This window comes from Haemorhous mexicanus, chromosome 13 (genome assembly GCF_027477595.1).
Source record: "Haemorhous mexicanus isolate bHaeMex1 chromosome 13, bHaeMex1.pri, whole genome shotgun sequence".
Lineage (NCBI taxonomy): Eukaryota > Metazoa > Chordata > Aves > Passeriformes > Fringillidae > Haemorhous > Haemorhous mexicanus.
The window spans coordinates 8738677-8766126 of NC_082353.1; the positions used below are offsets into that span (position 1 = coordinate 8738677).

Consider the following 27450-nt stretch of genomic DNA (forward strand, 5'->3'; position numbering starts at 1 on the left):
TGATATGAATTCTATGTGAAAACCACACGCAGCTTCCAGGCTGAAATGGCTCTGTCCACTTACAGCATGCTGCAAAACCCATAAAGGCCAACAAGAGGCTCCCAGTGGGCTCAGATCAGCTTTAAATGGGACGTCCCACAACAGCAGGGCTGTGCACACGTGTGTGCCCGCCAGGCACGCCTGTAACTCTTCTAGAATAAGAAGTGGCAGGTTGGGATGATCTGTGCAGGCGGGAAGGGGAGGACAAGTGAGGTGCTTAGGGACACTGGGCTGGTGACACGAATTCCGAGTGCGGCTCCGTTCCTCTCTGGGATGAAGCCATCTCAACGGTGGCATTGTTAATGTTGTTTTCCGCATGTCAAGTGCTTTGAACTAAGCCCGTGAACATCTTAATTCCAGCTTTGTCAACACTTAAATCATCTTACCGCCGGCACATACTGTAAAATCGCCATGGGGAGAAGGAAGTGCACAGCAAATCAAGTTTACTCTGCCTGTCATTTAATTTTTATTTCTGGAGCCAAGTTCTTTACTGAGCTGCACTGCAGGCAGTGCCATTAATTGCTCTTGGGGATATAAGTCAGTGCAGAATTAGGCCTGCATTCTTCTCTATAGAAACTCATTTGATGGTTGGTGTGTTACACAGGGGCGTTCTTTACCCATTCTTAATGATTTCTATTGGACAGCTATTGAGAATGAGTTAAGCTACTCAACATCTTAGGATATTTTATTGGATTTTTTTTTGCTAAATGATCTTAGGAATCCCTAAGAGGATAGCTTATAAGATGCTTTTAAAAATAGGAATATGAACTAAAAAAATAAAGATAGCTTGTTAATTTATGAGCTTCCCTAGAGGAAAGTTTGTTTATTTGATGGCAGTAAATAAACTGGCTGTACAGTATAGATATCTCAGACCTCAGCAGGAGTCTTGGCAACCATATAGAGAAATTTTTATATTCACATCAATTATATAAAGAGGGATGTGTCCATTCTTCTCTTTATGGATTCAGATCATTAATACAGGGCTACAAGGAGCCCCTTCTCAGCTGTTATCATTAACATAACAGAACCCAGTTTGACAGGCATTTTTATCTTGGCTCCTGATTAAAGCAATTCAGCATTTATAGATCTGGACCAAACACGGTGGCTATTAGGTTCAGAGTACACAAAGGCACATGTACATATATGTGGATACACACATAAATCCACAAGACAGACACACAAACACACATAAACATACACATATATTCTTAAAATCATAGCCATTCCAGAATACTCCAGAAGAAACCAGTTTGGGTTTTGCAAGGAAAATACTTTTTGTTCACATTTGTGAAAAGTAACAAAGGGGATCAGATAATTGTTCTGAACCTTCTGGGTTAAAATTACACCAAGGTGCAATTGATTTGTCTTCATTAAAATCTTTGTCATGGTTCAAGAACTGTTAAGATGTGCATATTTAGGTACAATAGTCCAAAAATGTTACAATACTTACATCTCTCAACTTTTTCTTGTTCTGCAGACTATGGAATCACTGAACAGTGGCAAACCGTTTTTGCAAGCTTTCTATGTTGATCTCCAGGGAGTCATAAAAACCCTGAGGTATTATGCTGGTTGGGCAGACAAAATCCATGGAATGACCATTCCTGTAGGTAAGGGGAATTAAAGCACAGCTATGCATCTAAAGCTTCTCATGGCCAGACTAAAGCATAGTAGCTCACAGCTTTGTGGAAGGCAGAGGAGGAGCCTGGGTTGCTCCTACTGTGTTGCTGAAGCAGATGTTAGAAAGTCAGCAAGGGCAGGACTGGGTGCCCTGCTCTTGGTGTGCCCCACATGCACATGTGAGGAGGGCTTGGTTTCTTTTGCATGCATCCACCTGAGAAGGAGATAGCTCAATACCTACATTTAAATATTGATACATGTATAAAAATGGATGAGGTATAAGCCTGAAAAATACCTTGGAACTCATGAAAGTAGTGCTGGGTGCCTGCTTAAGAAAGAGTATCATTATGTATAGATCTTGTTTGTATATGACTTCTTACTGCTGATGCAAATAATTTTATGTTGGACTAACACTGGATCTAAATTTATACTTTGAGAGCGTTCTTAATGTTACTGTAGAGAACTACAGACATATGAGATATATTTTGTTATAGATGCTTTTTCAGATTATTCAGTGGGATGAGTTTTATATTGTATATATGAGATAAACTTTCCCGCATGCTAGGAAATTATTATGTTCTTACTCTTTTGCTAAAGAGATGCGAAAAAATCCTTACCGTTATTTTTATTTAACAAGTTTCTTCCTCCTGCCCCTCACTCCCAGCTGTTGAACATATACAGGCTGCATTTGCTGATGCAAACAAATTCATTTGCAGTCTGGGATAGATGTACCAAATGCTATAATTACACAACATGGCAAAATAGGAGAAAATGATTTTATGTAGGTGCAGTCATTAAGATAAGTGGACTCATCTTTCACCTGCATAAAGGAAATCTCTGGAAAAACATTAAGGTTAAGGAAAACATATATTCATTATGTGGATTCTTGGTGCACATGTTCATTGCACATGCATGTTTACTCCACTGTACCCAGCAGGGCCAGCAGGGCACACTCAGGCCTACATGCCCATGCTGTTGCCCAGCTATTTCCCTGGTGTTTCACTGTGGGACACAGTATCTGCAATGCACTCACCTGCCTCTCTATAGCACAGCACCAAACTACCCAAGTGAGGCAAGCAGATAAATTGAAAATATGCCTCCAAAATTTTCAGGAGGGAAACATCACGTAACTCTTCTTGCAGTTTTACTCATCTTTGTGTTTCATCTTATTAAAATTGCAGCATGCAGGGACTGGTGTTTATCTTCGCTATCTTATTTTCATCAAAGAAATTACAATAATAATATTTCAGGTGTAGACATTGCTGCAAGGAGTCAAAGTTTTCCACAGTTATTTAGGCTGAGATTCGTAAGTCCCAGTTTTGCTGCTTGCACTTCACATTTAATCATACAAAAGTGCAGACCACACCATAAATTCATGTATTCAGCAAATTTCCTGTTCCCTAATCTCTTTCTCCCTGGTCAGTGAATGCCTCCTTCTCACTCTTTAGCCCCACAGGTACACAGAAATTAGGTCAGCCACCAAAAGGCACTGCCAGATTAAGGAGAATAAATATTCACTGCTTATTCTTGGTTACAGTACCTTATAGGATAAAACCTGATTTTTTTTCAGTAAGATGGACTATGCTGGGTGAAAGGAAAGCACATTTTCAGCATGCCTTCCTCAGTGCAGACTTTGTGCTAACACATTTTCAGTAGTGTAGAATCATAAGTCCATTCACAGATTTCCAGGGGATCGATTCTTCATTTAACACTTCTCTTTATTCCTCTGCTTTTGCACCATAAATTTGTCATTCTCATGAAGCTGTTTTAGGGCAAAGCCACTGTTAAACAGCAGTGCTCTTTACGTTCATTTACCATCAGCTCACCAAAGATAAGCAAAACAACAAAACCAAAAAAACCCCACTATTAAATCTTGTCTTTCTATTCAGTGTGCTAATAAATCTGAAACCTCCCAATCTTTTGTTGTTGCTGTTTTTGTTGAAGATTTCTTTTCCTTTAGAATAAAAATAGGCAATTGATAGACAAGTGGAAGAAGAAGTGTGTTTTACAGTCACATTCCTTTTGGCCCCAGAGCTACAAAACCTTCAGACTGCCCTTTGCTTGCTCCCAAGCGTAAAGCCTTGATGATTTAAATTAAAACAGAATGAGGCTAGACCAGAAACTGTTAAACTAATAAACTGAATGCAAGCAGAAATGTATCTTTAAAGCAATATATGCTATGATATAGTTTAAAGAACCAGTTCAGCTCTCCTCACCCACTTGTTTGCTGTGTCCTGCTATATGAGGCATGGGACTGTATTATGGTTGTTATGCAAATAAAATATCTGTGCTGGAGACTCCTGATGGAAATCTAAGCAAACACATCTGTGGAAGATATTGCTGTCCCAAAGTGAGATCCCTGGATAAATGGGACTTGTTTTCTGATTAAAAAATGAAAGTCTTTGGGCCAGGTGCTAAGCAGCTGCAAATTGATCTTGCTCTATTAATATCAGTGAGGACTGAAGAATGTCAGTTTACTTCAGCTGCGTATATTAAAAATACCCTTATAACACAAAATTTTAGATTGGATGTGGGATCAGTGTCAGGTCCCTCTCAGGCAATGTTCTTCTGGCAGCCAGCTAGTAAAGGATCAGAGTAACAATCATCAGCCACAGCATCTTAGAATAAGGGTCATTAGCATGACTCAAAAGTCTCAAACATTTAAAAGGTCTCCTGTATAATTTCTAAGCACAAGGGACCTTTCTATGCTCACTGTATAGAATAATGAAATTAAGCTCATTTAATTCTTGAGCTATTTTGTCATGGTAACAGCTTGTTCTACATCGTGGACAGGGTGGCTCTTAGATCCACCTTTGGCCTGTCCAGAGACGTCCAAGGCTTCTGAATAACTTCAAGTCACATATGTTCCAAAGATATTGTTAGAAAGCAACCTCAAAAATCCCATCCTGACAGAAAATCTGTGGATGATGAACTTTGGAAGTAGGTGTCAAAAAGGGCAGCTGTCTAGAGCCTAGTGGGAGACAGCAGGGAGAGCAGCTCTGCATGGGAGGCACCGCTCAGCGGAAAGAACGTTCTGCCTACGCTGGGCAGAATTAACCACCATTTGTCTGCCTTGGCAAGAGGCTCAGGTTATCTATAACTCTGTGTGATGAAGCACGCAGACATGTGGCAGTGATTATGCAGTGACAATCTAAAGTCAGACAGTGCTAATGTAACTGTGTTACTGTTATGTTGCCACCATCCTTCTGGCTGAGAACCCACCTCTCACAGTACTACTGAGTACAAGCTGGTATTTTTAGCTGACTCCTCTGTGTTCCCTTGAGCACTTAGACAGTTTTGCTTGTATGTACTTCTCTGTATTTTGACTTCTACTTTGCTTCTGTCGGATCTGATGAATCTTCCCATAGTCTGTGAACCGCTGCTAGCATCTGTGAAAGATAACCTGGAAAACCAAACTGATCATCTTAGTCTGTGACACAAATATTCTCATCTCCACTGGGGAGTTGTCAAACATCTGGAGATCAGAAGTTACAATGATGTTTTGTCAATGCACACAAACTAACTGATAAACTATTTTCTTCTGCCTTTTCCTGACTCTCTCTTCTCTCTTTCCCTCCCTCCTTTATTTTCTCTGTTCTGTCCCTATCTTGGTTGCAGTCTATTGTTACCTTTCTCATAATTATTCTGTATCTGGCCCCCAGCTGACACATTAGCTACTCTAGCTCAGGTTTCTACTGAGCAAATCCTGTAAAGTAGATGGATAGAAATAAGCAGACCTGACAATAAGTTATTTCTAATCAAATTCAAGTTGAAGTCTTTCCTTAAACCCAAGAAACTTTAAGGATTAACCTGTTTATTGTTACCAGATATATCTTAGAGGATATTGCAGCAGGTTCCCAAAACACACTGTCCATTGTGAAGTCAGGCCCTTCCCCAATATTGCACAAGGGTGGCTGCAGCTCTGGATTGAATGGGGGAGAGGCTGGGGCAGCCACTTCCCAGCCCAAACTGGGAGGGAAAGCACATACCCTGTGTCAGACAGAACAATGGGAGCAAAAGCCCTGTAATCTCTCCTCCTCCTCCTCTTACTCCTTTCCGCTGTCTGACCTTTTCTTATCCTGGTAAATCATCTCCTGCCATTAAGCCTAGGTAACCTCATCATTCTCACATACTTAGCTGAAATTATTTTCCCAAGTTAAGAGATTTGCGTTTTTCTAGATGACCAAGCACTACAGGCCAAGGGGCACATTCAGCTCATGCCTTTAGCATAGCCTTTCCCTCAGCTGTAGCCTCACTGAAAAACATCTGACCTAAATTCAGAGATAGTTTGAGTCTGAGCTAGTTTATACAGCTATGAGACTCAATTGAGGTACAAAGGTGCAGTAAATCTACTTTGCACAGATGCAGGCTGAGCACACTAACAAAGCTACTGGTTAGACAGTACCTTAACTGATCCTTTAACTGGTTCCCACACAGAGAGTCCCTTTCTGGCTCTTTGTTAACTGGGAAGAAACCTTCATGTGTAACCTCAGCATGTGCTCCCAGACCACAGGAAGTGCGTGAAGCTCAGTGACACAAGTCACAACTTTCCCTCTTTGTTCCACATCTAGAGATTGTGGTACATTATTCCATCACTTCACACTGCTTGTGTCCTCAATGGCAGATGAATCAGCTGACTGTTACTCTATTACCCCACACCTGGGCTGTAGATGCACCTTTAGATTGCTGTGTTCCACTCATGCCTTTCAGGAAACTGCCTTTGTGACTCTTCACTTCCTTCACCCTGAAATCAGCTAAGGCCAGTATGTGCTTCCATGCTACTGCAATTTCATGTGCAGTACAGCTCTTTGCCAAGGAACAAAGCAGGTTACTTTCTGGTGGGAAGCCTGCTTCCTTTGTTCTACAGAAAGAACAATTAGGTTGCTCCTGAACCTAGGCTTCCCATGCTGGCTCACAAAAAACCACTTCTATGACTTCTTTATTTCTTTTACTGCCATCAAAGGCTGATGCTTAGAGTTTTTTCCCCTCCCTCTATTTTAATTTTTTTTTTGTTCTGCCAAGTCAAACTGCACTTGAGAGTAAGCATGCTCATCTGTTTCAGATGGAGATTATTTTACGTTTACAAGACATGAACCCATCGGAGTGTGTGGACAGATCATCCCTGTGAGTATCTCTACTAGTGCTTTCTATTTATTTTCATTTGAACCAGCTCTCTTTAAAGACACATAAAACATGGTCTTCAGCTATGTGTGTTTTCCATTACGAAAAAAGCTGAGCTCATATTGTTGACATATCTTTAACAGCCTCCCTGCAAATGCTTATTTGAACATGCTAATAGGGTTTAGGCTCTGTTATTAGGAGTTAAGTTCTCAAGTCATAGAATTCACATGATTAAAACAAGCAAAGCAAAACACAGTGTTAATATGCTGTCAGTGGTTATGGATGTTCACACAACTTATGGAAAATTGATGCTTTGCTGTGGTAGTCTCTTTATTTATTTAGTTTTTACTGTGATTTAACAGGCTCCTCAGTTCCTGGGAGAATGTGATGTATTTTAATTCCATTCTTTCCTGCTATTTCTTTTACAAGGCTGGAGGAGAAAAGGAAACTCCAGGAGACATATCATTACAATTAACATTGTGTAGCTAACAGAAGACATGAAATGTTTGTTTTATTTGTTGGGAGAGAGAAACACATCATTTCATCAAATCCAATACTCCCCCTACACCCCAGCAGACACCCTCACAATAAAATCTTGCTGAACACTGCATGGGAATTGCATTGAGAAGGTAACTTTTTCAGAAGAGCCAGTTAACCAGCTTTGGCAGAAATTTCAATGGGAGGCTCACATACAGCTATTAAAATACTGCGTGGAAGCTTTTTTGCTTGACAAAACACTGAGGGACTAATCAGGCCATTCTCTGAAATTTTTTGTTGATGTTGATTTTTTATTTTGTTCACATTACCACAAAGCCACTAAACAGAAACACGGAGCAATTCCATTACTAGAGGAACAGCCAGAAAAGATGGCTTTAACAATGTTAAGCCCTTTTCCCCTATTTATATTTGTTGCTATTTCATGTCTTTCTTAAGGGGTGGCTTTTGTGTTTGGCACTCAGCAGAAACCCAGAGAAACGTGCAATGACTCAGAGAGTCTGTGGTACAGCTGTCCTGCAAACACCTACACACTCTCCAACTTGGTCCTTATGAATGAAAGATTCCACAGCTCCATCCCTGTTCCTCAGCCAGGCACATGGATGAGCATTTACTAAATGACAACCCCAACATCTAACCCCAGCATTGCTGGACATCTCCTATGCTTGTTTCACTGAGCTCAACTGACAGACCTGCTGAAGAAACTTGGCCACAGGCTGAGGATCATGCCAAAAGCAGGATTTATTTAGTTTAGATGTGTAAACCTTTGTTCAGGGTACCCAGCCATCTACCATACATGTTTGTTCTTCCCTCAGTATTGTTCTCCAAAGCCTGAAGATGGCTGTCATATCCACCTATTCTAACACCACTGCTGATCTGTTCTGTATTTCCTCCACGCTACCAGTCCCAGAGGACAGCCCAGGCTGCTGCATGTGCTTGGCCATTGCCTGAGCAAATACATTATTCAAAAATAAAATTAAACAGCAAGTCTAACACTGAACTCCTCATCGTCTTTCACATCCCAGCTTCCATCAAAACGTGCTCTTTGGCAGTGCTGTAGCATAAACAGGGCTATATAGTGCCCTATAAAACTGCTGTGAGCTCTCCTTGCAATGCCATTAGAAGTGCAGGCTGTTAGCACACTGCTGGCCCGACAGCTCCCCTCCCAGGTTTATGTACTGGAGATGGAATTAAAACATCACTTTGTCTCCGGAGTTTATAAACAACAGAGGGAGTAAAAAATTGGGTGTTCTGTGAAGGAAAGACAGTTGTGTATTTTTTCAACCTAGCCAGGGGCTAGAGAGATGTCTGAGAGTGGCAGCTGATATGCATCAGGCAGCAACACGTTCTGGCCAGTGGCTGACTCTGTGACTGATATTTGCTATTCTCCTTCTAAAAGAGACTGTTGTATGCATTTGTAAGAGTGATTGTGAAAACACAGTTATTTTATTACTCTGACATTTTTGCTAAAATCAGCAGGACTATCCACTTAACCTGCTAGGATCAGGCCTTGGTGCAAAAGGCTTGTTACTTTTATCTTTATCCAAGGCATGTTTGTGCATTGAACTAATATAATCCACTACATCATCTGCTGCAGTTTGATGAAGTTATAATGAATGACAATACAAAATTTTATAGCAGCAAAGCATTTCTCAACTTGTTTTTTACTGTCCTTTTAATGTCTCCCATATAGATTTCTCAGTAAGAAGTCTTCAAGAAAATTAAATGCTTTGATTGAACATTGACATTTATGGACTTTTTATTGTAATTCCATCAATTAAGGATTATATAATTTTGAGTATAAATTTTATATTTTAAGATGGGATATGAAATTTACATCCAAAACTGCTTCAACATGAACAGTTCTTTAAAAATGTATCAGAAGCAAGACCTATTTTCACGGGAGAATTAGAAGTGTCAATAGCAAAACAGTAAATTAAATTAAAAGTTGCGACTTAAAAAATTAAAAGATAACAGAATGTTTTTATGGAGATTGCAGGTAGGGGTTGTATTTCTTTGAACTGGAGAGAAAGAACTAAGAAGTCACTGTTGTTGCTTTCTTAATGGCAGTTATTTAAAAAAAGATCTTTGCTTTGTGCTGGGAAAGATTTATGTTGAGGATCAGCCTGAGAAATAAGTGAGGTATCAGCTTGACATCTTGAAAACAAAACACCACGGCAATATTTTTCCATCTATCAACTTTTTTTTTCCTACAGTGGAACTTCCCCCTGCTGATGTTTGCATGGAAGATTGCTCCAGCTCTGTGCTGTGGCAATACAGTAGTTATTAAACCAGCAGAACAAACACCACTCAGTGCTCTCTATATGGGTGCCCTCATCAAGGAGGTAAGAGTAATTGTGGGGAGTGATGTCTGTCTCTCCTTGTGGGGAGGAAACCACCAGCACATGCCTGCTTTAACGTGCTTGAACAGTTCTCATAAGTCATGCTTACCTTCATTCATTCCTATTTTGACAGGCTGGCTTTCCACCAGGAGTTGTCAATATTTTGCCAGGATTTGGTCCAATTGTTGGTGCAGCCATAGCCTCTCACGTTGGCATTGATAAAATTGCTTTCACTGGATCCACTGAGGTAAGAGGATTCACACATTACTGTAAAACATGAATAAATACTTCAGTCCTTGTGCTGCTTTTCTTACTGCCACTGGGTAGAAGAGCTACATCTAAATAACAGTGGTCTGTGCTTCCCAGCTAAACTTATGTACCACAGGACTTCCCAAGCACAAGCAGCTTCTTTCCTCCAGCCCCTGCTGTGCTCAGCACCTCAGCACAGGAGATATGCCTGGAAAAATATTGCTGGGATTTCCTGTGGGCTTAGGAGGATGTGAATCACATGCAAGTAGGCAGAACATCTCGTGTATATCACAGCACACATAAGTGCTGCTTTAACATCCATAATTTGTGTATCCTGCTGTACTTGGGGAAAAGGGAGAGGAAGGGAGCAAATTGTGCAAATATACTTCAACTTTGATGCTGCATACAAGTATACTGAGGATGAGGAGGAGGCCTAAAAAGGAAGGAATGCAGAGAGAAAAGGAGATTGTCCAAGGTTTCAGTTCCCAAAATGATGGAAAGAAGCTGGCCAGAGGCTGAAGGGAGACAGTTGTCTCCTGGATGCCAAAATGCCTTGCTAGGAGTCTATGCTGCAGATGTTAGAGAGGAGGCTCACTCTGAAGATGAAGGCTGCAATCTACAGCAAGATTAACCCCCAAAACTCTCATCACATCTTGCTCTCAAATATGTGCCAAGCTGGCTGTTATCAGGGTTGGGGTGGGGATGACAGAGGTACTCCAGACTGAAGTCACAGGAGAAGGGGCCTTATCTCACCGTCTGAAGGCAGACAGAAAGGAATCTCTGTGGGAGTTTCAGGGCTGGTTATATTTAGAGAGTGCTAAAGCCAGCCCTTTTCAATTCAGAATCTGACAAACTATTGTATGGAGGGAGCTAAACCCCAGGGATCCAGTCTCCCTTTGATATGTTTGTCTCCCACTCGTGGCAGTGGAAGGCTTTATGCATCCCAGGGATACTGCTCTCCACAGTGAGGCAATTTGCTTTTTGATTTGTGTCGATAAATTCACTGACCATGCAGCCCCAGGTATGTGTGGGTATCTCCCTGGTGGAATTATTCTGTAATTGAGTTTGCCAGTCACACACAAACCTAAATTACCAGTAAAATGTAGCTGCAGTCGTATGCCTAATTTGCACACACAGGTGTTTTGCAATTATGCCTGCACATGATTTTTTAATGACAACTTCAGATTCTAATATGCACAGGTTACATTCTAAGTCAATGGCTACATCAGATTTCAGAGTATTCTATGGAATTACTCTAGTCATTACATCTTCTGTATCCAATTAAGATTAGCATCCTGGAATACTGAAAATTTTAATATGAGCTGATTACCCCCCATAAATTAAGTTGAAACAATTGTTTTTATAAAGATATGTGGTCTCTGTTTAAGATAAATATTCTATTATACAGGATGTTGCACTGTTTGGAAGAGGAAAAATACAGATGGGTTAGGTTTCAAAGTTGTCTCTTGTAGCCAAAATAAATTTTTATTGTAGTTCCAGACAGCTTTAGTTTTAATAGGCGTTTAAACTCAAAAGCTGTGGGTTTTATACTAACTCAGTACCTACCTTTAAAAGCCTTACTAATAGGAAGTGAAAAGCATTACAGAGATGAAAAAGCAATTCTCTAAGAACCTAAAGCAAGAACAGATGGATCGTTTTAATGCAGAGTTAGTGTAAACTATTCCATATTGTTTCTGATTTCCTGTAACACTGAATTTTTGTAACAGCAAGTCAACATTGTAACATTTTAAACACCACATTCTGATAGGAGCCGGACTAGAGTCTCTGACTCCCCCAAAGCAGATTTCAATTTCTAGTGAAATAATTATGGAAATATTTTGTCTCTCTGGTACTTGTCTGAAGTGTGTCAACTGTACACTCCAGTGATGGGGATTTCCAATAGCCATTAGGTGTATAAACACCATGTATTAACTCCATTCCTCCATTCCATCCATGTGCTAGTTAAGGCAGTTCATGATGGGCAAGTTAATGATAAAACCTATCAGTACAAACACAAAGATCTTCAAATTGAAATTTTGAAGCACAGGTTTTTCTCAAGTTTTCACCATGAGATTCTTTTATGTAAGTTCTTTACCTTTGAAGTATACATATAGTTAATGAAAACTCTCAATTCGCCTGTAAAAATCACAAAAATTGGCTATTATCTTTTTTTCTGCAGTTTTCTTGAAAGGCAGAAAACAGACTGCTCCTCCTACAGAAAAAAAAAAAAAGTTAATATGTTCAGATATTTGTAGAACCCAGTCCATAGAAATACAAGCCAAAAGGCCAAGTTCACAACCTTACCTCAATAAAGCCTGACACAGCCACACCACAGAGCCCTCCAGCCTCACATCTTATCTTGCAACAGGACCAGTACCAGATGCTCACAGAAGAGAGTGATCCATGTGTAGAGTGATCCTTTCCTTGCTGCAGCCTCACAGCTTCTGACAATCAATGACTTCCACCCTCCCAGAGCCCAGGGGTGCATGTGGACATTGTATCCCATGTGCCAATGGCCTTGCCAGCCATGCATTTGTCCAGTACCTCTTGACACTCCTGATGACTGGGAAGCCTCAATCCTGTGCCCACACAATGACAACACAGAAATAACTTTCAACTTCTGATTTCTAGTTTAGAGCTATCCAGAGTGCACTCTCTTCTCTGGGTTTTAGATTCTCAGGTGCTCTGAATTTTTTTAAATACTGCTATTTACTCCCTCCCACCCCACAAAATTATGCATGAAAAAGCATAAAGAGCTCTTTTTCTCTGGTGCCATTGCTGTTTGATTTCACTTCTCTCCATCTTTCCTGCTGCCCCTCCTTTTATGGGTTAGCTTGCACACATTAAAAGAACTGTCTGCCAACTCTTTCATCCCTCAGCCTATCTGCTTCTTATGAAACACTCTCCCATGGATCATCTTCCCCTCCTAATCCCCTAGTAGATGGACCTCAAAGCTCTTCCTCCACAGCTCACTTGGAAGGGGAAGGGTTCTGCAAACACCTGGCAGGCTGTGGATTTCACTCTGACAACTGCCACACTGAAAGAAAGAAAATCATACTGAGTATGAAAGCCCACCTAAAATACTGTGCCTCCTTAGGTTCCAGTAGCTTTCTTGGCTTCTCTGCTTGCTTCGGTTCACTCTTCAGCAGCCTGTTTGGTACAGGCATTTTAACCAAAATGTTTATTTTTACTGTGTTGGTTTTAGTCAACCAGGGCTAATCCATGAGCCTCCTTAATTACAGCAATCTCCTCTCAGGCTTCACTGACACATTTTTTCCTCATCTTCCACAATCAGATGAAATTTAAACTGCCATAACCAAACTTTCTTCCAGCCAGTATGACCATGTTAACAGTTGCTCCTACCTTTCCTTGAAAGTCCATAATCAATGTACATATCTCATTACATCTTACTGAATTTCTCCTTGCTCCTTCTGGTCCCGAGCTGCAGGGTGAAACTGCCACTCACTGGGAGCACAGGAGAGGTAAAGCTCAGCTGTGTCCCTCTGTCCCTGTTGTTTACTGTACAGGACTTTTCCTTTTGCACTGCCCCTCTCTGCCTCAGCTTCACTGTTCCACATATTCTTGTCTGAATTCCTTTAAAAAACATATTAGCGACGATTTAATTAGAACTAGCAATTTACAATTTCTGAGTTTAAGAACAGGTCCAAACTCAGGATGTCTGGCATTCCCATGTGTCTGCTGTTAGGCTGCAGTGCTCAGAAGTACAGGAGATGTTCTGCAAGTGTCTTGCCCAGTGAAATAACAGTGGGCTTTATGCATTTCCAAGACAAATGCTGATGAGGGGACAATTTTTTACACATACCAGAAATGCAAAGACTTTCTTCACATCACTTTCTTATTCTCTAAAGGAACTCTTGCTTGGCAAAAAAGGTGAAAGGCCTTCATATCAGAGAAAAGCAGCCATCAGAAGCTAGTTTACTCTTAATTTGCCTTTATTCCCATTCAAATCTGTGAGCTCAGTTAAGGCTTTGCAAATACAGCCATTCTCCTGCAGTGAGCTGTCTGCCCAAGTTGCTGCCTGTGTGCTGCACCTGAACTGGAACTGGTGTGGGGATGGTGTACCCAGAAGTTCCTGGTACACAGGGAATAGTTGAGGGCAGTATGTACTGGGTTTAAAATTAGAGATTATTGTGGAGAGTAAGAAGTTATAAATATTTTAAAATGCAGATTTAAAGCCCTGCCTGGGATAAAAATTGCATTTTGATTGTTGCAAAAGTTTAATGAGTTCTAATAACTTCTGTTTAAAACCAAATGTGTAACCTCCAAATCAGACTGGCTTACAACTCCCTCCAGTTGTTAAATGCTCTCAAGATGAGAATTATAGATAGCACACAAAACATTTCAAGTTCTGGCCAACAAGAAATGTATCCTAAGTGGCTGGTTTCCACTTTGTTCAAACTACGACCCATTAAAATGCAGACAGATTTAAGATAGGATTCAGGTCTGTGTTCAAGCAGCTCTACAGAGTAACCCAAATAAATATCCAACAAATTGGTTTGGATGCCTGTGTAAACAAAAGGTCTATAAACAACTGCAATAAACCCCAGCAAAAGAGTCTGCATTTTGCTTGGCAGAATGTTTTCTTTATGCACTTAGATTAACAAACCATGATCTCATCATTAGTCAACAAGATACTAGAGAGACCATCAAAGCAAACTACGGGAGAGTTGAGATTGATTCATGCCAAACAAATGTTTGTAGCTAACAGCTGTATTACCACTGATTCTAATTTACTCAGCAGGATTCTCCTTTCATTTCCAAAGTGAGATGAATGTCCCAATGCATGATGTAGACAGAATGTCTTCCTACTGCACAGGCAATGGGTTGTGTGAGCTCTTCTGGATCACACAATCTCTTGTTGTTTTTCAGGCTTCATGAAGAATTGCAACCTGGCATTTTCTACTTTAGCAATAAGAATCCTAAAGGTGATCTGACCTGTTCTGAGAAGTCTGTGAGCTTATGGTGCTACACACATACCCTGTGTAAGGATTTAGGGAGGCTACATTAGCATTCATTCTTGGTTCTGCAGAATCTTTTGGATCCTATCTTAGACAGCTTGTAGCTCCTGAATGAGAAGTTGTTGTTTCCCTTCTTCCTTTGTGTTTTTGGTAGCATTCAGGAAGCTGTTCCTGAGCAACTGTTGTGCCTCTTTGCCTATAAAAGATGCATATCAAAAGGAATCACCTTCTTAAGCCCAGTACAAATAGGATGATGTATCAGTCCTATCAACATTAGCAGGAGTTTAGCCACAGACTGCCAAGGGGCCAGGATTTAACCTATGGAACAAGTGAGGCATTTATAGCTTAGGATTCTCTCCAGGAATTTAAGATTGCCTTTTCACTTGTGCTGCACTATTCAGTATGCTCTTTTCAGGGCTGCTCCTCACATAGGGCATGGCACAGTCAAATAAAGCTGCTCTTCTTTGTGCCAGTATTCCAGATTCGCTTGTCATTGCAGGAGACACACCCTGAACATGCCAGGAGGCTCTAAAACGCTTGTCAGAAAGATTTTGCATATAACCTGGAATTCATAAAAAATAAGGCAAACTGAGGGAGCAGCAGCATGGGTTTGAGGGTTCTGCCAAAACAATGACATCCAGTGTCTCAATAGCTGGAGAGAGAAAACTGTATTTCAGAAAACATTGAAATTTTTGTCTGGCCACATCATCTCCACAAAACTCAATTAATCTCTTGTAATTTAAACCACTTAATGTCCTACAGATATTCTCTCAACATCCCAGGAAAGGTATAGAATATATTATTTAAAATGCCTAACTGATGATGTATATCCCCTCTGCCGTATTTTGCACTGTTCATGGAGTATTTTAATGCATACATCTCCCTGTACAGTTCTTCCCTTCACTGTCTTGTCTGTGGCAGTGTCAAGAAAATTACCTGCTATTCAGCTAGACTGCAGCTCCCCTATATTCAGGTGTTCCCTGATGATTTACTCTTTATGTGTGAGCAGAGCAAAGGAGAGCCCAGACATTCTGAATGACAGAGCTGAAGAGGAAGTACCACAAACCGTGGAGGTTTACTTTTGACTCATGAGACTTTAAGTGCTCCAACAGTAACAGGCAAACCCACCTGTACCCTTTAGAAATACAGATTTCTGTCTGAAAACAGAAAATTAGGAGAACATGAAAGGCAACAAACATTTTTAAGTTTCTGCACAAAGTATTTAAAATGCGACTGCTTAAGCCTCCTCTTGAAAGAGACATTAAACTTCCATGTAGAGAAGGCATAAATAAACAACAATAAACTGTTTTACATCATGATACATTCTCACTGCTCAGTGTCACACCATCGACAGTCCAGAAACAAACCCTTTCAGCTATCCTTCCAATAGCTTTGTTGCATAGGAGTCCCTCAAACTACTTTTCAATCTTTGTTTTTGTTGGTCTGCATAACAAATTGTTTTCTTTGAGATGGACCAAATTACATCTGCCTCACCCTCCATGCAGCTTACAAGGTTATGGTACTTCACAAGCTATCCGGGGATACTCCTGATATCAATCTTGAAGCCTATTCAAAACAAGGTTGGGGAGTCAGGGCTTTCTCTGCCAACATTCCTGCTGAATAATCACACAGCTCCATTATCTGTGGGGGAGTCCTCTCTTCCAGCCTTCCCTCTCCGGGCTGTGCTGCTATTGGGAGCTGAGGGATGGAGCTGAGAGACGCCGCGGGAAGCGTGTCCTGAAAGGCCAGGCAGATTGCAACTCTATCACTTATCCCTTTCATGCTGTCTTCCTCCATAAAGAGAGGGTCAGTCACAAAATGCCGCCTTTGTCACTAAATAACCACGGTGCTGGTGCCTGCCCTGAGACTTTTCTCAACTTGTGAGTGCACAGGGCACAACGGGAGCACAGTGAACAAAAATGCTGAGCAGCATGAGCCCCACCATCCTGATGTCTACACTGATCTCTAACAGGAAAGACACAGTGAAGCCTTCTATTAAGTTTTTACTGGGGAACTTGACAACTTCCCAGTATTAAAAATACCTCAGACTACACTTTTCCAAATTACACCACTGTCTCAAAGCCCTTTGGACTTCAATATTTACTATATACTATATTTGGACTTGCATACTTGTCAATTACTTGTTTGCATGGAACCCTTTCAAAGTCTTTGCTTACATGTACAAAAGCATTTTGACATTAAAGTAGAATGGAAAGCAGGGAGATGAGGGCTGGACACATTGCTCTGGCTTTCTTGGTCTGTCCTTCTCTTTGTGAATTTTTTAGAGGAAATACCTGGTTGTTGTTCTTTGAGAGAGGGAGGTTCAAGGCAGTGAGGGTGTGAATGGCATTGGCTGGCACGGGCTATAAACACAGAACTCTGGTTTCCAGTGTACATTTTCAGCACAGTTTCAGAGGCTGGAATTTCCAGATGACGTGCTTGGTGTATGCGGTGGGGGTGGACAGCAAAAAGGATCCTTTTTTTTCAGGTTCACTTCTGGCTGTCAGTCAAACATAGCAATAAAATCAGCTCCAATTAAGGGGATATGCAAGGAATTTCATGATAATGTCAACACTCCATTCCATCAATACAGGGGTAAAGAAAAAAAGCTTTTTCTTTTTCTTTAAAAAGAAAAAAACCTCAGTCACACTCAACTGTGGTATCACCAGATAAACAGTTAATCACAAAGGTACATGAAGTGGTTCACAATTCCTTCATTATCCTGTGAGGGTTTTCCTTTGGTTTTTTTTTTTTTTTTTTTTTTCCCCTTTGGGGGCCCTGGTTTCTGTTTCATTTGCTTTCTGATTACTCCAGTGCTGACATAACTTTCTCTAGCAGACTGCCTTCAATTCTCTAAGAGGTTCAGCTTCTCATCCATTAACCCCTTGCTGCAGGGAATCTCATTCACATAGCCTTAGAAATAGAAAACAGAGAGACCAGAGTACTACATGGAGAAAAGAGCCCAGCTCTGGACTCACTCCCATCTCACTTCACCTCTAACTTTCTGTGTGACACTAAAACATGTCCCAGTTAAAATAAAACATTTACCAAGGTTCTTAGGCTCCTCAATATTCAATGGGTACTTTTAGTCCTGTGTTTTACCAGGTAGGAGCCTAAATCTACCTGTGATTACTTTTTAGCTGCAAAATGGTCACAGTTACACTACAACTGTACAAAAGCTGATCTATTTTGGATTTGTTGATCCAGGGAGAGGAGAATTTCCAGGGAGCACAGCTACCCCTCCAACTGTACTGATGTGGAATCATGTCAAATCTGTAGCTGTCAGATTGCTACTCCATTTAATCCATGCTCATGTTCATTTGTGAGATCTGCAATTTGTGGTTGCTCCAGCTGACCCCACAATCTACAAAGACATTTTGGAGGTGATTTTGACCTCCTCAACCCCCATTATCTGTGGTGCAGCTGTGGGTCAGGTCTGGGACGGTGCTTTTGTAACTTCTTGCCTACTTGGTATTCTGCTCTGTGCTGTTAATCCTGCAGAGGAGAAAGATGATTTCATCAGAATTTGATGTATTAAGCCTTGTGAGCATGTCAGTGGTTTGGATGGAAGTAACTGTAGTCACATCCATTTCAAATTTCTAACTCAGCCCTCCTAAAATGCCCTTAAAAAAAGCCCCAAGCCATTTTAGCATAGCTGCATAGGGATGAATGGTACACAAACTTAGTGCTGTGCCTTATCCCCTCTCAATTTCTAGGAAAAAAAAAAAGGAAAGCTGTCCACTGCTGATGAGAATATGTTTGGAACGAAGAACCTGCTGGATTATTTAAAGCACTGCTCTACTGATAGCCAACCCTGGCTGTTAAAATGAACTGTATGACTACATTCCCTGTAAAATGTGTCTCTATTTCCTTTCAGGTTGGGAAGCTGATCCAAGAAGCAGCTGGAAGGAGTAATTTGAAGAGAGTTACACTGGAGCTGGGTGGGAAAAGCCCAAACATTATTTTCGCAGATGCTGATTGTAAGTCAGCACTTCCATATTTTTGCTAAAAACATGATTGCATGATGTCTTTTTCCTTTTTTAAAAACTATTTTAGGGCATATCTTTCATATAAAGTGAAATGAAGCAATACAGCTGTATCTAATGGCACTTTTCAATCTTACAGAAGTGATCTAAGATGTGCTATATTTTATAAAATACAACTTTGGAACCCACAGATTCATTGTCAACAAGAGAGCAGAAAAAAGGTTATAACCAAGCATATAGACATGGTGTTTTTCACAGTTAGTCCCACACACATTTGCTATCGTATGCTCTGCAGCAAGGTGATGTTAGTGCTTTAAATCTGGAAATTCTGTGATTTTTTTTTTGGTTCAAAGCAATTATAAAAAGGGACAACTTTTATGTACACTTGTTAATCTAGTCAATGCAGTATTCCTTTTTTAAGTAGCTATAAAGGGAGATTATTCCATTTTTAAAATTTTCACAACTAAAGAACTGTGTATTGAAATATCCTCACTGCCACTGTCTGCAGGGAGCTGAAGATTTTGGCAGATGTATGATATTGTGCAGCTGAGATTTCTGGCACCTGAGAAGGTACAGGACAGCTGTTTAGCTTAGGATATAAACACAAACTGGAAGTTTCTGCTTAAATGATCAGCAACGAAATAGTTACAATGTTGATATCTAAATTGTCAGCAGGAGGTTTTGAAGTTAACACCCCTGAAGATGAATGAGGTGGTTCACACCTTGCTCTGAGCTCTTGTTTCAGGCTGAGTGCAGGCACACTGCACTCAATGCCCTTTCTGAGAACTTTGCAACCCCAGCAAATAGACACAAAAGGATTTGGTCATCTCATTTAAAAGGGGGAAGTGAGTAGTGAAGAATGATTTTGAATAGCAGCAATTACAAGAGATGGTTACAATCCTGTATCCATTTTCAAAATGTGTCAATATCTGAAAAACTAGGGAAAGCTCAACAACTTCTAGCAGCTTTATTACAAAGAAGTGCTTTACCAAGTCAAGAATTGAAATTTCAGCCAGTCATCCTGGTAAGCTAAAAGAGCTCTTGTCAGCTGGAGCCAGACATAGATATTCCAGCCTTCTACCCCAGTTCCTCATCTCCACCTCCCACCAGACATCACCACACCTCAAATGTCCCTCACCTGCTAACTCACACTTGAACACCTAAACATTTCCAGTAGAGTGACGTGCCAGGGGCAGGTCTGTGTTGTGACCTTCCCTGGGGGAAGGGCAACTGCTCTCTGGTCTTCCCACAATTACAACCTCCAGTACTTGGCCTAAGATTTAAACTTCAAAGCTCTGATTATTCAAAAACAGCAACTGGCTCACCGTTCCAAAGGAGTTGTTTGTTCTGCTTGAGGAACGCTGTGTGCCAAAAGTTAGCAGAAAGCATGATAAAGCTGTTGAAGGTTTAGTGCACCAAAAAAAAAAAAAAAAAAAGAGAAGAATGGTTAGAGCCCCTCATGGTGAAAAACTGTTAACAATAGAGAAGAAACATTAGTTAATCACAGCTATCCACTAGTGCTTTCAATCTCCATGGAGCTGCCAGGGAAAATTTAAATGTGGTCCAAGGAACACCCCATATAATTTTTCTTAAGACCACACTGAGGGCATAAAAAGACATTTCTGTTAGACAGAATTGTCTAGAATGTGCTGAAAGTAAAGTGCTGTTGCTTTGTTTAAAAGACTGTACTTTATAAAAGATTATACTTTAAGCAATGTTCCAAAGTGCTACAACTGGTAACAGAGGTATTACAGTGCTGTAGGGCATCACTGTTTAGGGATTAATTCATCTTTCTTTTCTAGTCAGTTATTACACCCAAAGTAAGAATGTGGCCTTGAATGTCTAAATATGACCAGATCCACTCTCCTGCTTGGACAGAATGTGTCAGTTGTACCCCCAATGAAGTTAGAGTAGAAATCAAAGGTTGATTGTTCTGTAACAGACCTATAATTTTAAGGCCTTACCCAGTCATCTGCTTGGGCCAAGAGGAAATTTCTATGTTGCAGAAAAAGAATCTAGCTTTTTGGGAAGGAGAGGTTTTTCCATTATCAAAGTCAAATTTACCCATGTATTTGTTTTGCTGTAATTTTCCCACATGAAGTATTAATAACCCATTGTCAACCTGGGATCACAGACAAATTTTCTTCTCATATTGTGACCCAGTCAGATGTATTTATGTGGGGCACATCCTGCTTCTGAGGTGCCCTCAAGGGTTTTACTTGGTAAATGATATGTTGCTGGATATAAGACATTGGTGAAGTTGCTCTTGCATACCTTACTCCTATTGACTGCTAAGAAACTGTCTTAGCTTTTCCATTGGGAATCATCCTCATTTCCCACCTGACACAACTACGGGATATCGTGATTTAGTTTTATTTAACCAAACGATCCTACTGAAGTTTTGGGAATGTGGCACTGTGTAATACACACAGCACTGGTGCAAAGGCAGATTTGCCCACGATGTTCCAGTGCAACATGTGCTGTCTTGTTTTTCAGTGGACTATGCTGTGGAACAAGCTCACCAAGGAGTCTTCTTCAATCAAGGTCAATGCTGCACCGCAGGCTCACGGATTTACGTGGAAGAATCAATCTATGAAGAGTTTGTCAGAAGAAGCGTCGAACGTGCAAAGAGGAGAGTTGTGGGGAGTCCTTTTGACCCAACTACAGAACAAGGTCCACAGGTAAAGGATTAGGGCATTGGCTCTACAGCCCAGGAGATGCCTGAAGTATTTAAACTCCACTAAGGCAGAGCTCAGTCAGTGAACACTCACTCCAGGTCCAGGGTAGCTGACATGATACATTCTTTCAAGATTAAAATTCTAAAGGAGTAAATAAGCTGTGCAGCTCTGAGGTGTTTCTTGTTAAATAAAAAAAAAAATCTCCATTTAAATATCAGTTTTAAGAGCCTTCCAGTTTTAAGAGCAAGATTTGGATCTTGAACCCCCAAAATACAGCTGTAAACTTTGAGAAGCTCTTACAAGTCTCTGTGAGCACTTAACTGTCAAGAACTGTCTACAACAATAACTGTGCTTCAATATCCAGAAATTCTAAGCAGAAGATGGGCATAATCAGAAATAAGGCTTTAGAAAATGTTCCTGCCACTAATAATCAGCTGGGCTTATAACATTTTCAGGAAGCTAATCTGGGACAAAACCTAATGATCTGCCTAATTTTGTGCTTGTAAACTAGATTGTTTAGCAAGAGCATGGGTTAAGCCACAAACATAAGGTGACACATCTTGAAAAGTCTGAGCCTGAGGTCACAGTCAGCACCTGCTTGTAGATCTTTGGCATCTGCAGCTCAAAGAATGGAAGCAGGAACAGATTCACTGGAACATGACTTGTCTAAAAACACCTATTTGGACTTGGTTGTCAAGTACATGGTCTGCATCAAACAGCTTTTTCTCTCTTTCAGATTGATAAAAAACAATACAACAAGATCTTGGAACTGATTCAAAGCGGCATCACTGAAGGAGCAAAACTTGAATGTGGGGGAAAGGGGCTGGGAAGAAAGGGATTCTTCATTGAACCTACAGTGTTTTCCAATGTAACAGATGACATGCGGATTGCCAAGGAGGAGGTATTCACATGTGTGGGCAAGATCTTTTTAAAATGTCCTAAATATTACTTTTTTCCTTTTGTTTCATTCCTAAGACAAAACCTTCGGAATGAAAATTATGACCATATTAAAAAAAATAAATCTTTTCAGAACTTATGCACACAGCAAGTGACATCAGCTGGGTAAGGAAGCTCATTTTTTGTCACTGACTGTTAAGGTCTCAGATATCAAAGAGGAGATATGGGTAGAATGGACAAGTTCCCCTGAGGCACCTGCTTTGGAAAATTCATGCAGTTTTACAAAAAAATATTATCACTATTTATCACTAAATTTTGCTGTGGGAAATTTTAAGAGTATAATAGGAGAGAGAAGATAATTAAGAAAGCAGAATAAAACAAGAATAAAATGTCTCTAAGGGGGGGAAGTTTATTAATTTTTAATCTTTGTTGCAGATTTTTGGGCCTGTTCAAGAAATACTGAGATTTAAAACCATGGATGAAGTTATAGAGAGAGCCAACAATTCTGATTTTGGGCTGGTAGCTGCTGTGTTTACAAATGACATAAACAAGGCCCTGACAGTCTCTTCAGCAATGCAGGCTGGGACAGTCTGGTAAGCAGAAATTATCCCACTCCTGCTCTTGAAGATAAAAGAGTTTGACTCACTATCATCATTTCCCTTCAGTTTTGCACCCTTTGTTAAGAATATTCCTGTAGCCTATCCTAGTGGTGGATCACTGGCCAAGCCATGGAACAGCAGTGGGGAGGTTCTGTGGCTGCTCAGTGCTGGGGAATGCTGCTGGAGCTGGAGCAGGGCAGCCACTGCTGAGCACCCTTACTGAGAACAACCAGGGCAAACGATCCTTTCTGGGGAGCACAGGAAACCTGGCAGGGTTTACTAAAGGCACAAAGCACCGACTTTCTACAACATTAAGGAACTGAGGGGACTCCTGCTCTCCAGTCTTTAGGAATGGGGAATGCCAACTCTAGAGTATAGTAGCTTGCAGTTTATTATGTGAAACCTGAGTAAAGTAAAGATCTGCAAGAAATTAGGGAGAAAAAGAGCAAACTCAAATCTTAACAGCTCTTTGTTATAAACTGGCACTGAGGTTTGGCAGCAGATTAACAGTTCATTACTGAAGATGTGTCCAAGGGTATGGTGCTCTGCTCCTGCCTTCACAGGTCAAATCCAATTCTCCTTAGGAGTGAGAAGCAGACCGTTGTTTTTGTAGCATAAATCCCTCATTTCTTTTCAACACGAAACAAGTTTGTTATTACTAAGAGATATAGAGTGTCCTTAGCTCCACAAGTTTCAGCCTTTCTGAGTTATCCAAAAGTCTTTCTGGTAGTGCAGCTGGACTTAATGCCTCTTCCTGTTACAGGATAAATTGCTACAATGCCTTAAATGCCCAAAGTCCTTTTGGAGGATTCAAAATGTCTGGCAATGGAAGAGAGATGTAAGTATTCCACTGCTGTTCTCTAAATTGTTTTCAACTCTACAACTTAATAAACATTAGTGAATGTTTCCGTGCAAATTAAGATCCAGAAATATTCCAGCCTGAAAATCAGGGCATAATATAAGGTAACCTTTAATCATCATTGCTGGTTCTAAATGCAATTGATTTGAATTGTAAAATCACCTTTTTAATTTTTTTTTTTTTTAACGTTGCAAACTGATTTATTGGAATTCTCTTCTTATCCTGAAAGAAACTGAAAATTTCTGAGTATTTTTCTGAACTTGTAAGCTGTGCTTTCTGGAAGGTTTTTTAGCAATATTAAGCATCACTGTTCAGAAAGACTCTCCCTTTGGTGCTGCTGAGTGCTTGTTGACTGGTTTGGTGTACTTGTTTCAGAGTTGTTTTGACAATTATTGTGCCTCTCTTGGTAATTGTTCCTTTTCTTTCTTCAGTTTTCACTATATTTATTAATACAGGTGCATTTGAAGTTTATAAAAAAGTTATCAGCTTGCAGATTTTTAAACAATGAAATCAGACAAACAGAAGGAAACAAATGTGTTTACACCTCTTTGAAAAAATCCACTTGCCATTATAAAGCTTTCTGTCATTCCATTTAGCACTAAGTGCCAAATATTTTGAAATGGAGCTCCATACTCAAATATTGTCCCATGTACCTAATTTAAAGTCTTACCAGTTTCTCATTCTCATTACAATCACAAGGAAGTTTAGCAATTGCATCAGCCCCAGATTGGTTACATACCAGGGATTCAATTAATTTCTGTGCAGGAGGTATGTGTACCAGATATGTCTCACCTAAGTTTTCAAAATACCTTATGGCTAATGGCAAACTCAGCAGTAAAACTAAAGTAAGGTCAAACTCTTTAAAACTTTAAATATGTTGAAGTATACAACTTGATCTATAAAATAAGCTTTATGAAGTCTGAAGTATTTTCCCTCGTTAGGGAGTACTTTGAATAACACATTCAATACTATTCACATGCATGAGTTATGAGGTGATCTCACACTGGCATAAATATGTCAGGTCATCTACCTCTTATCATTGTGAAAATATTCTAAAACTACTAAGCTTGATAGAGCACATGAGTAACTTGACACCCAGGGGTGACCCCACTGACTCCAGGGAGGTTCAACTGCAAGCAAAATATTCACATATCAATGTTGCAGAGCTCTTGAAAAGGGGGAAACCCAGGCAGCACCCTCTCATGGAAAAATCTGTGGTAATGGCACAATTGATTCCCACTACAGCTTTGAAAGTATTCATCATAAACAATAAATGTTTGGAATGGCAATAATCTCCATCTCAGAAAGACGCCTGAAAACCTACCTAGGAGTAATTATTCTACTCCTTTCAGAACCTCTTTGATCAGATATCACCTTCTAATTCACCTCCTCCACCCTGCATTTATACTTGCATACTTTTTTTTAAAATGCCAGTTTTTTAAGGCATACATTTTACAGCATAAATAATGTTGAGCTGGGCAATTACAGAAGAAAAAGTGTCCACACGTAAGTGTGTCATTGCTAAGGTGACACTATGTTACAGCCAGATCATAACTGGGCCACTGTGCTGCCTGTGCCAGCACTGCATTATCTGGGACTTGTTCTGGTCCTGCATTTAAATTCACAGGTTATCATCACACATGGGCAAAAAATCAACACAACGTTGACAACTGTTATGCTTATTTTACACTCCTAAAAAAGGTAGCAGGGTATCTGCATCCTGGTGGAGTACACAATCCAGGTGATTACTGATCACATTAAGACTACTTACAATATTCTTGTATCCTTGAAGAGGTCTAGAAGACATGGGGTTTGGGGTTTTTTCATTAATGTTTCTTTAAATCTTCTTACCTGGGAGATGTAAAATTTAACTCCTGTAACTAAAAATTGGGTGGTTCACCCCAGATAGCGACATGTGCCATTTTATATTAGAGCTCCCCAAAATTCTGGCCTCTGTCCAAATGTCTTCAAGGGAAGGAAGTGCCATTCTACTTCAGAACTCTCTTTTAATGTCATAGGAATTGTTATTGTATGGATAGCTCTGAGACATAGCACTGCACACCTGCAGTCTGAAAAACAAGTGCAAGCAGGAGAACAGCTTGGAGTTGTAAATCTCTTGTATTTTTTCCTCCTGGACTGAGGGAGGGAAGAGAATATGTAGTATTTCTTCTTAGAAAGCATTTTGTTCCCCCTCCCTCACACCTACACAATCAAGGGACAGCACCATGCAGATCTGACCCATGGGCTCCTTCCCCTTCACAGACACAAGCTTTGTTCTCACTCTGACACCGAAGTGCAATCCCACAAGACCCAGAGTGGCCATGGAATGGGATGGTTTTGCTGCCTGTATTAGGCTGTGGGGACAATCGAGCCATTTAACTGAACATACACTGACTCTTCTGCTCTGAATGTCTGGCATAACCCATATTCCTATTCAGCAAGTGCAGCTTTTCAACTTTTGAAAAATTTTTTGCCTTAGAATTCATCACAATTGTTCTTCTCCAAACTATTGACCAGAAACAAAACCCATGTAAAGTCCTGAAGCCATCAGCTGACAAAACAGACAATAAGTGTCTCTAATTTTGTTTGACAGACCAAGATGTGAGATCAAGTGGCATTTGGAATGTACATAAAGTCACTCACTGCTGTCAACTGGGTTTTCTATTGGCTTGCAAAAATGTGTCCAGTGGGTGTCTGGACCTACACAGCAGCCCTGCTGAGTCCAGAATCTTCCACACAGACACTTAGTACCATTAGTTATTGGGCTCCAGGCAGCTCCTGCTGACAGCTTCCACTGAGCCCTAAGGGAATGCTTCTGACAAACAGCAAAAGTTTTTGGCCATTCTTTGGAGACAAATCCACCACTTTCTACTGAAAGGTGGGGGTGGTGTGGTTCAGGTCAATGGGAACCTTCCACATGAAAAAAAGTCTTCACTAATATTTGCTTGCAGATACTTAGACTCTGGTAAATCTTAAAACTTCTTCCTGAATCATCAGTCTGCTGTATCCCTTAAATACTGACCACTGTATCACATATAAGGCTTCCCAAGCCAACAGGCACATCAGCTTTCAAAACTGCAGATGAAGTGACATGGGCTGGTAAATACTGATATTTCTGCTCAAATGAATTAACTTTCCAAGGAAGGTTACAGGAGTTTCATCCCAATGTTATATTTTCTTTAAAATCTGTAGTGTAGAAGTCAATACAAAATGGATTACACAGCACTGGGGGCCTGCAGAGGGATTTAATTGCCTTAAATAGTGGCCCCTCACTCCAACACTTATTAGAAGGAGGTTCTGAGGAATTCCTCTGAAATATTCTTTATGGTTCAGTTGACATTAAGTCCCGCACAGGAGAATCCAGAGGGGAGGCAGTGTCAAATAGCAAACATGCTAACATCATATCCATGCTAACATGTTCTACATTTTAATATAACTAATAGAGCAATACTGTGTGTGTCTTAGGGCTGAGGATAAAAATTCAACCAAGAAACAAATGTCTTAAAGAGCTCCTGCAAAAAAATCTTCATTGAGTTTATATGGAAAAGATATTCTACTTCCAGACTTGGACTGTACCTGTTTTGAGGAG

At 40.4% G+C, this 27450-nt stretch overlaps 1 protein-coding gene and 1 long non-coding RNA gene across 7 annotated transcripts in view; one reads left to right on the forward strand and one right to left on the reverse strand.

Annotated features, from left to right (window-relative positions):
- The window catches only part of ALDH1A2 (aldehyde dehydrogenase 1 family member A2), a 67282-nt gene that overhangs the window by 36757 nt on the left and 3075 nt on the right, over positions 1-27450 (forward strand). For all 5 annotated transcript variants that reach the window (XM_059858257.1, XM_059858256.1, XM_059858255.1 and 2 more), the window contains 9 exons: positions 1517-1646; positions 6719-6780; positions 9489-9617; positions 9748-9861; positions 18720-18822; positions 21325-21509; positions 22243-22407; positions 22839-22996; positions 23766-23840. In XM_059858257.1, coding sequence (XP_059714240.1) covers positions 1517-1646; positions 6719-6780; positions 9489-9617; positions 9748-9861; positions 18720-18822; positions 21325-21509; positions 22243-22407; positions 22839-22996; positions 23766-23840 — 1121 coding nt within the window. The remainder of the gene's footprint in view (positions 1-1516; positions 1647-6718; positions 6781-9488; positions 9618-9747; positions 9862-18719; positions 18823-21324; positions 21510-22242; positions 22408-22838; positions 22997-23765; positions 23841-27450) is intronic.
- LOC132333300 (uncharacterized) overlaps positions 1643-27450 on the reverse strand; it is an 84037-nt gene continuing 58229 nt past the window's right edge. Inside the window, exons 1-3 of one of the 2 annotated variants that reach the window (XR_009488122.1) lie at positions 11959-12084; positions 9724-9881; positions 1643-5059 (exon numbers count right to left, since the gene is read on the reverse strand). This is a non-coding gene — a long non-coding RNA (uncharacterized LOC132333300). Of the gene's footprint in view, positions 5060-9723; positions 9882-11958; positions 12085-27450 lie in introns of those variants that run through there. The other variant, XR_009488121.1, reaches the window with a different exon arrangement.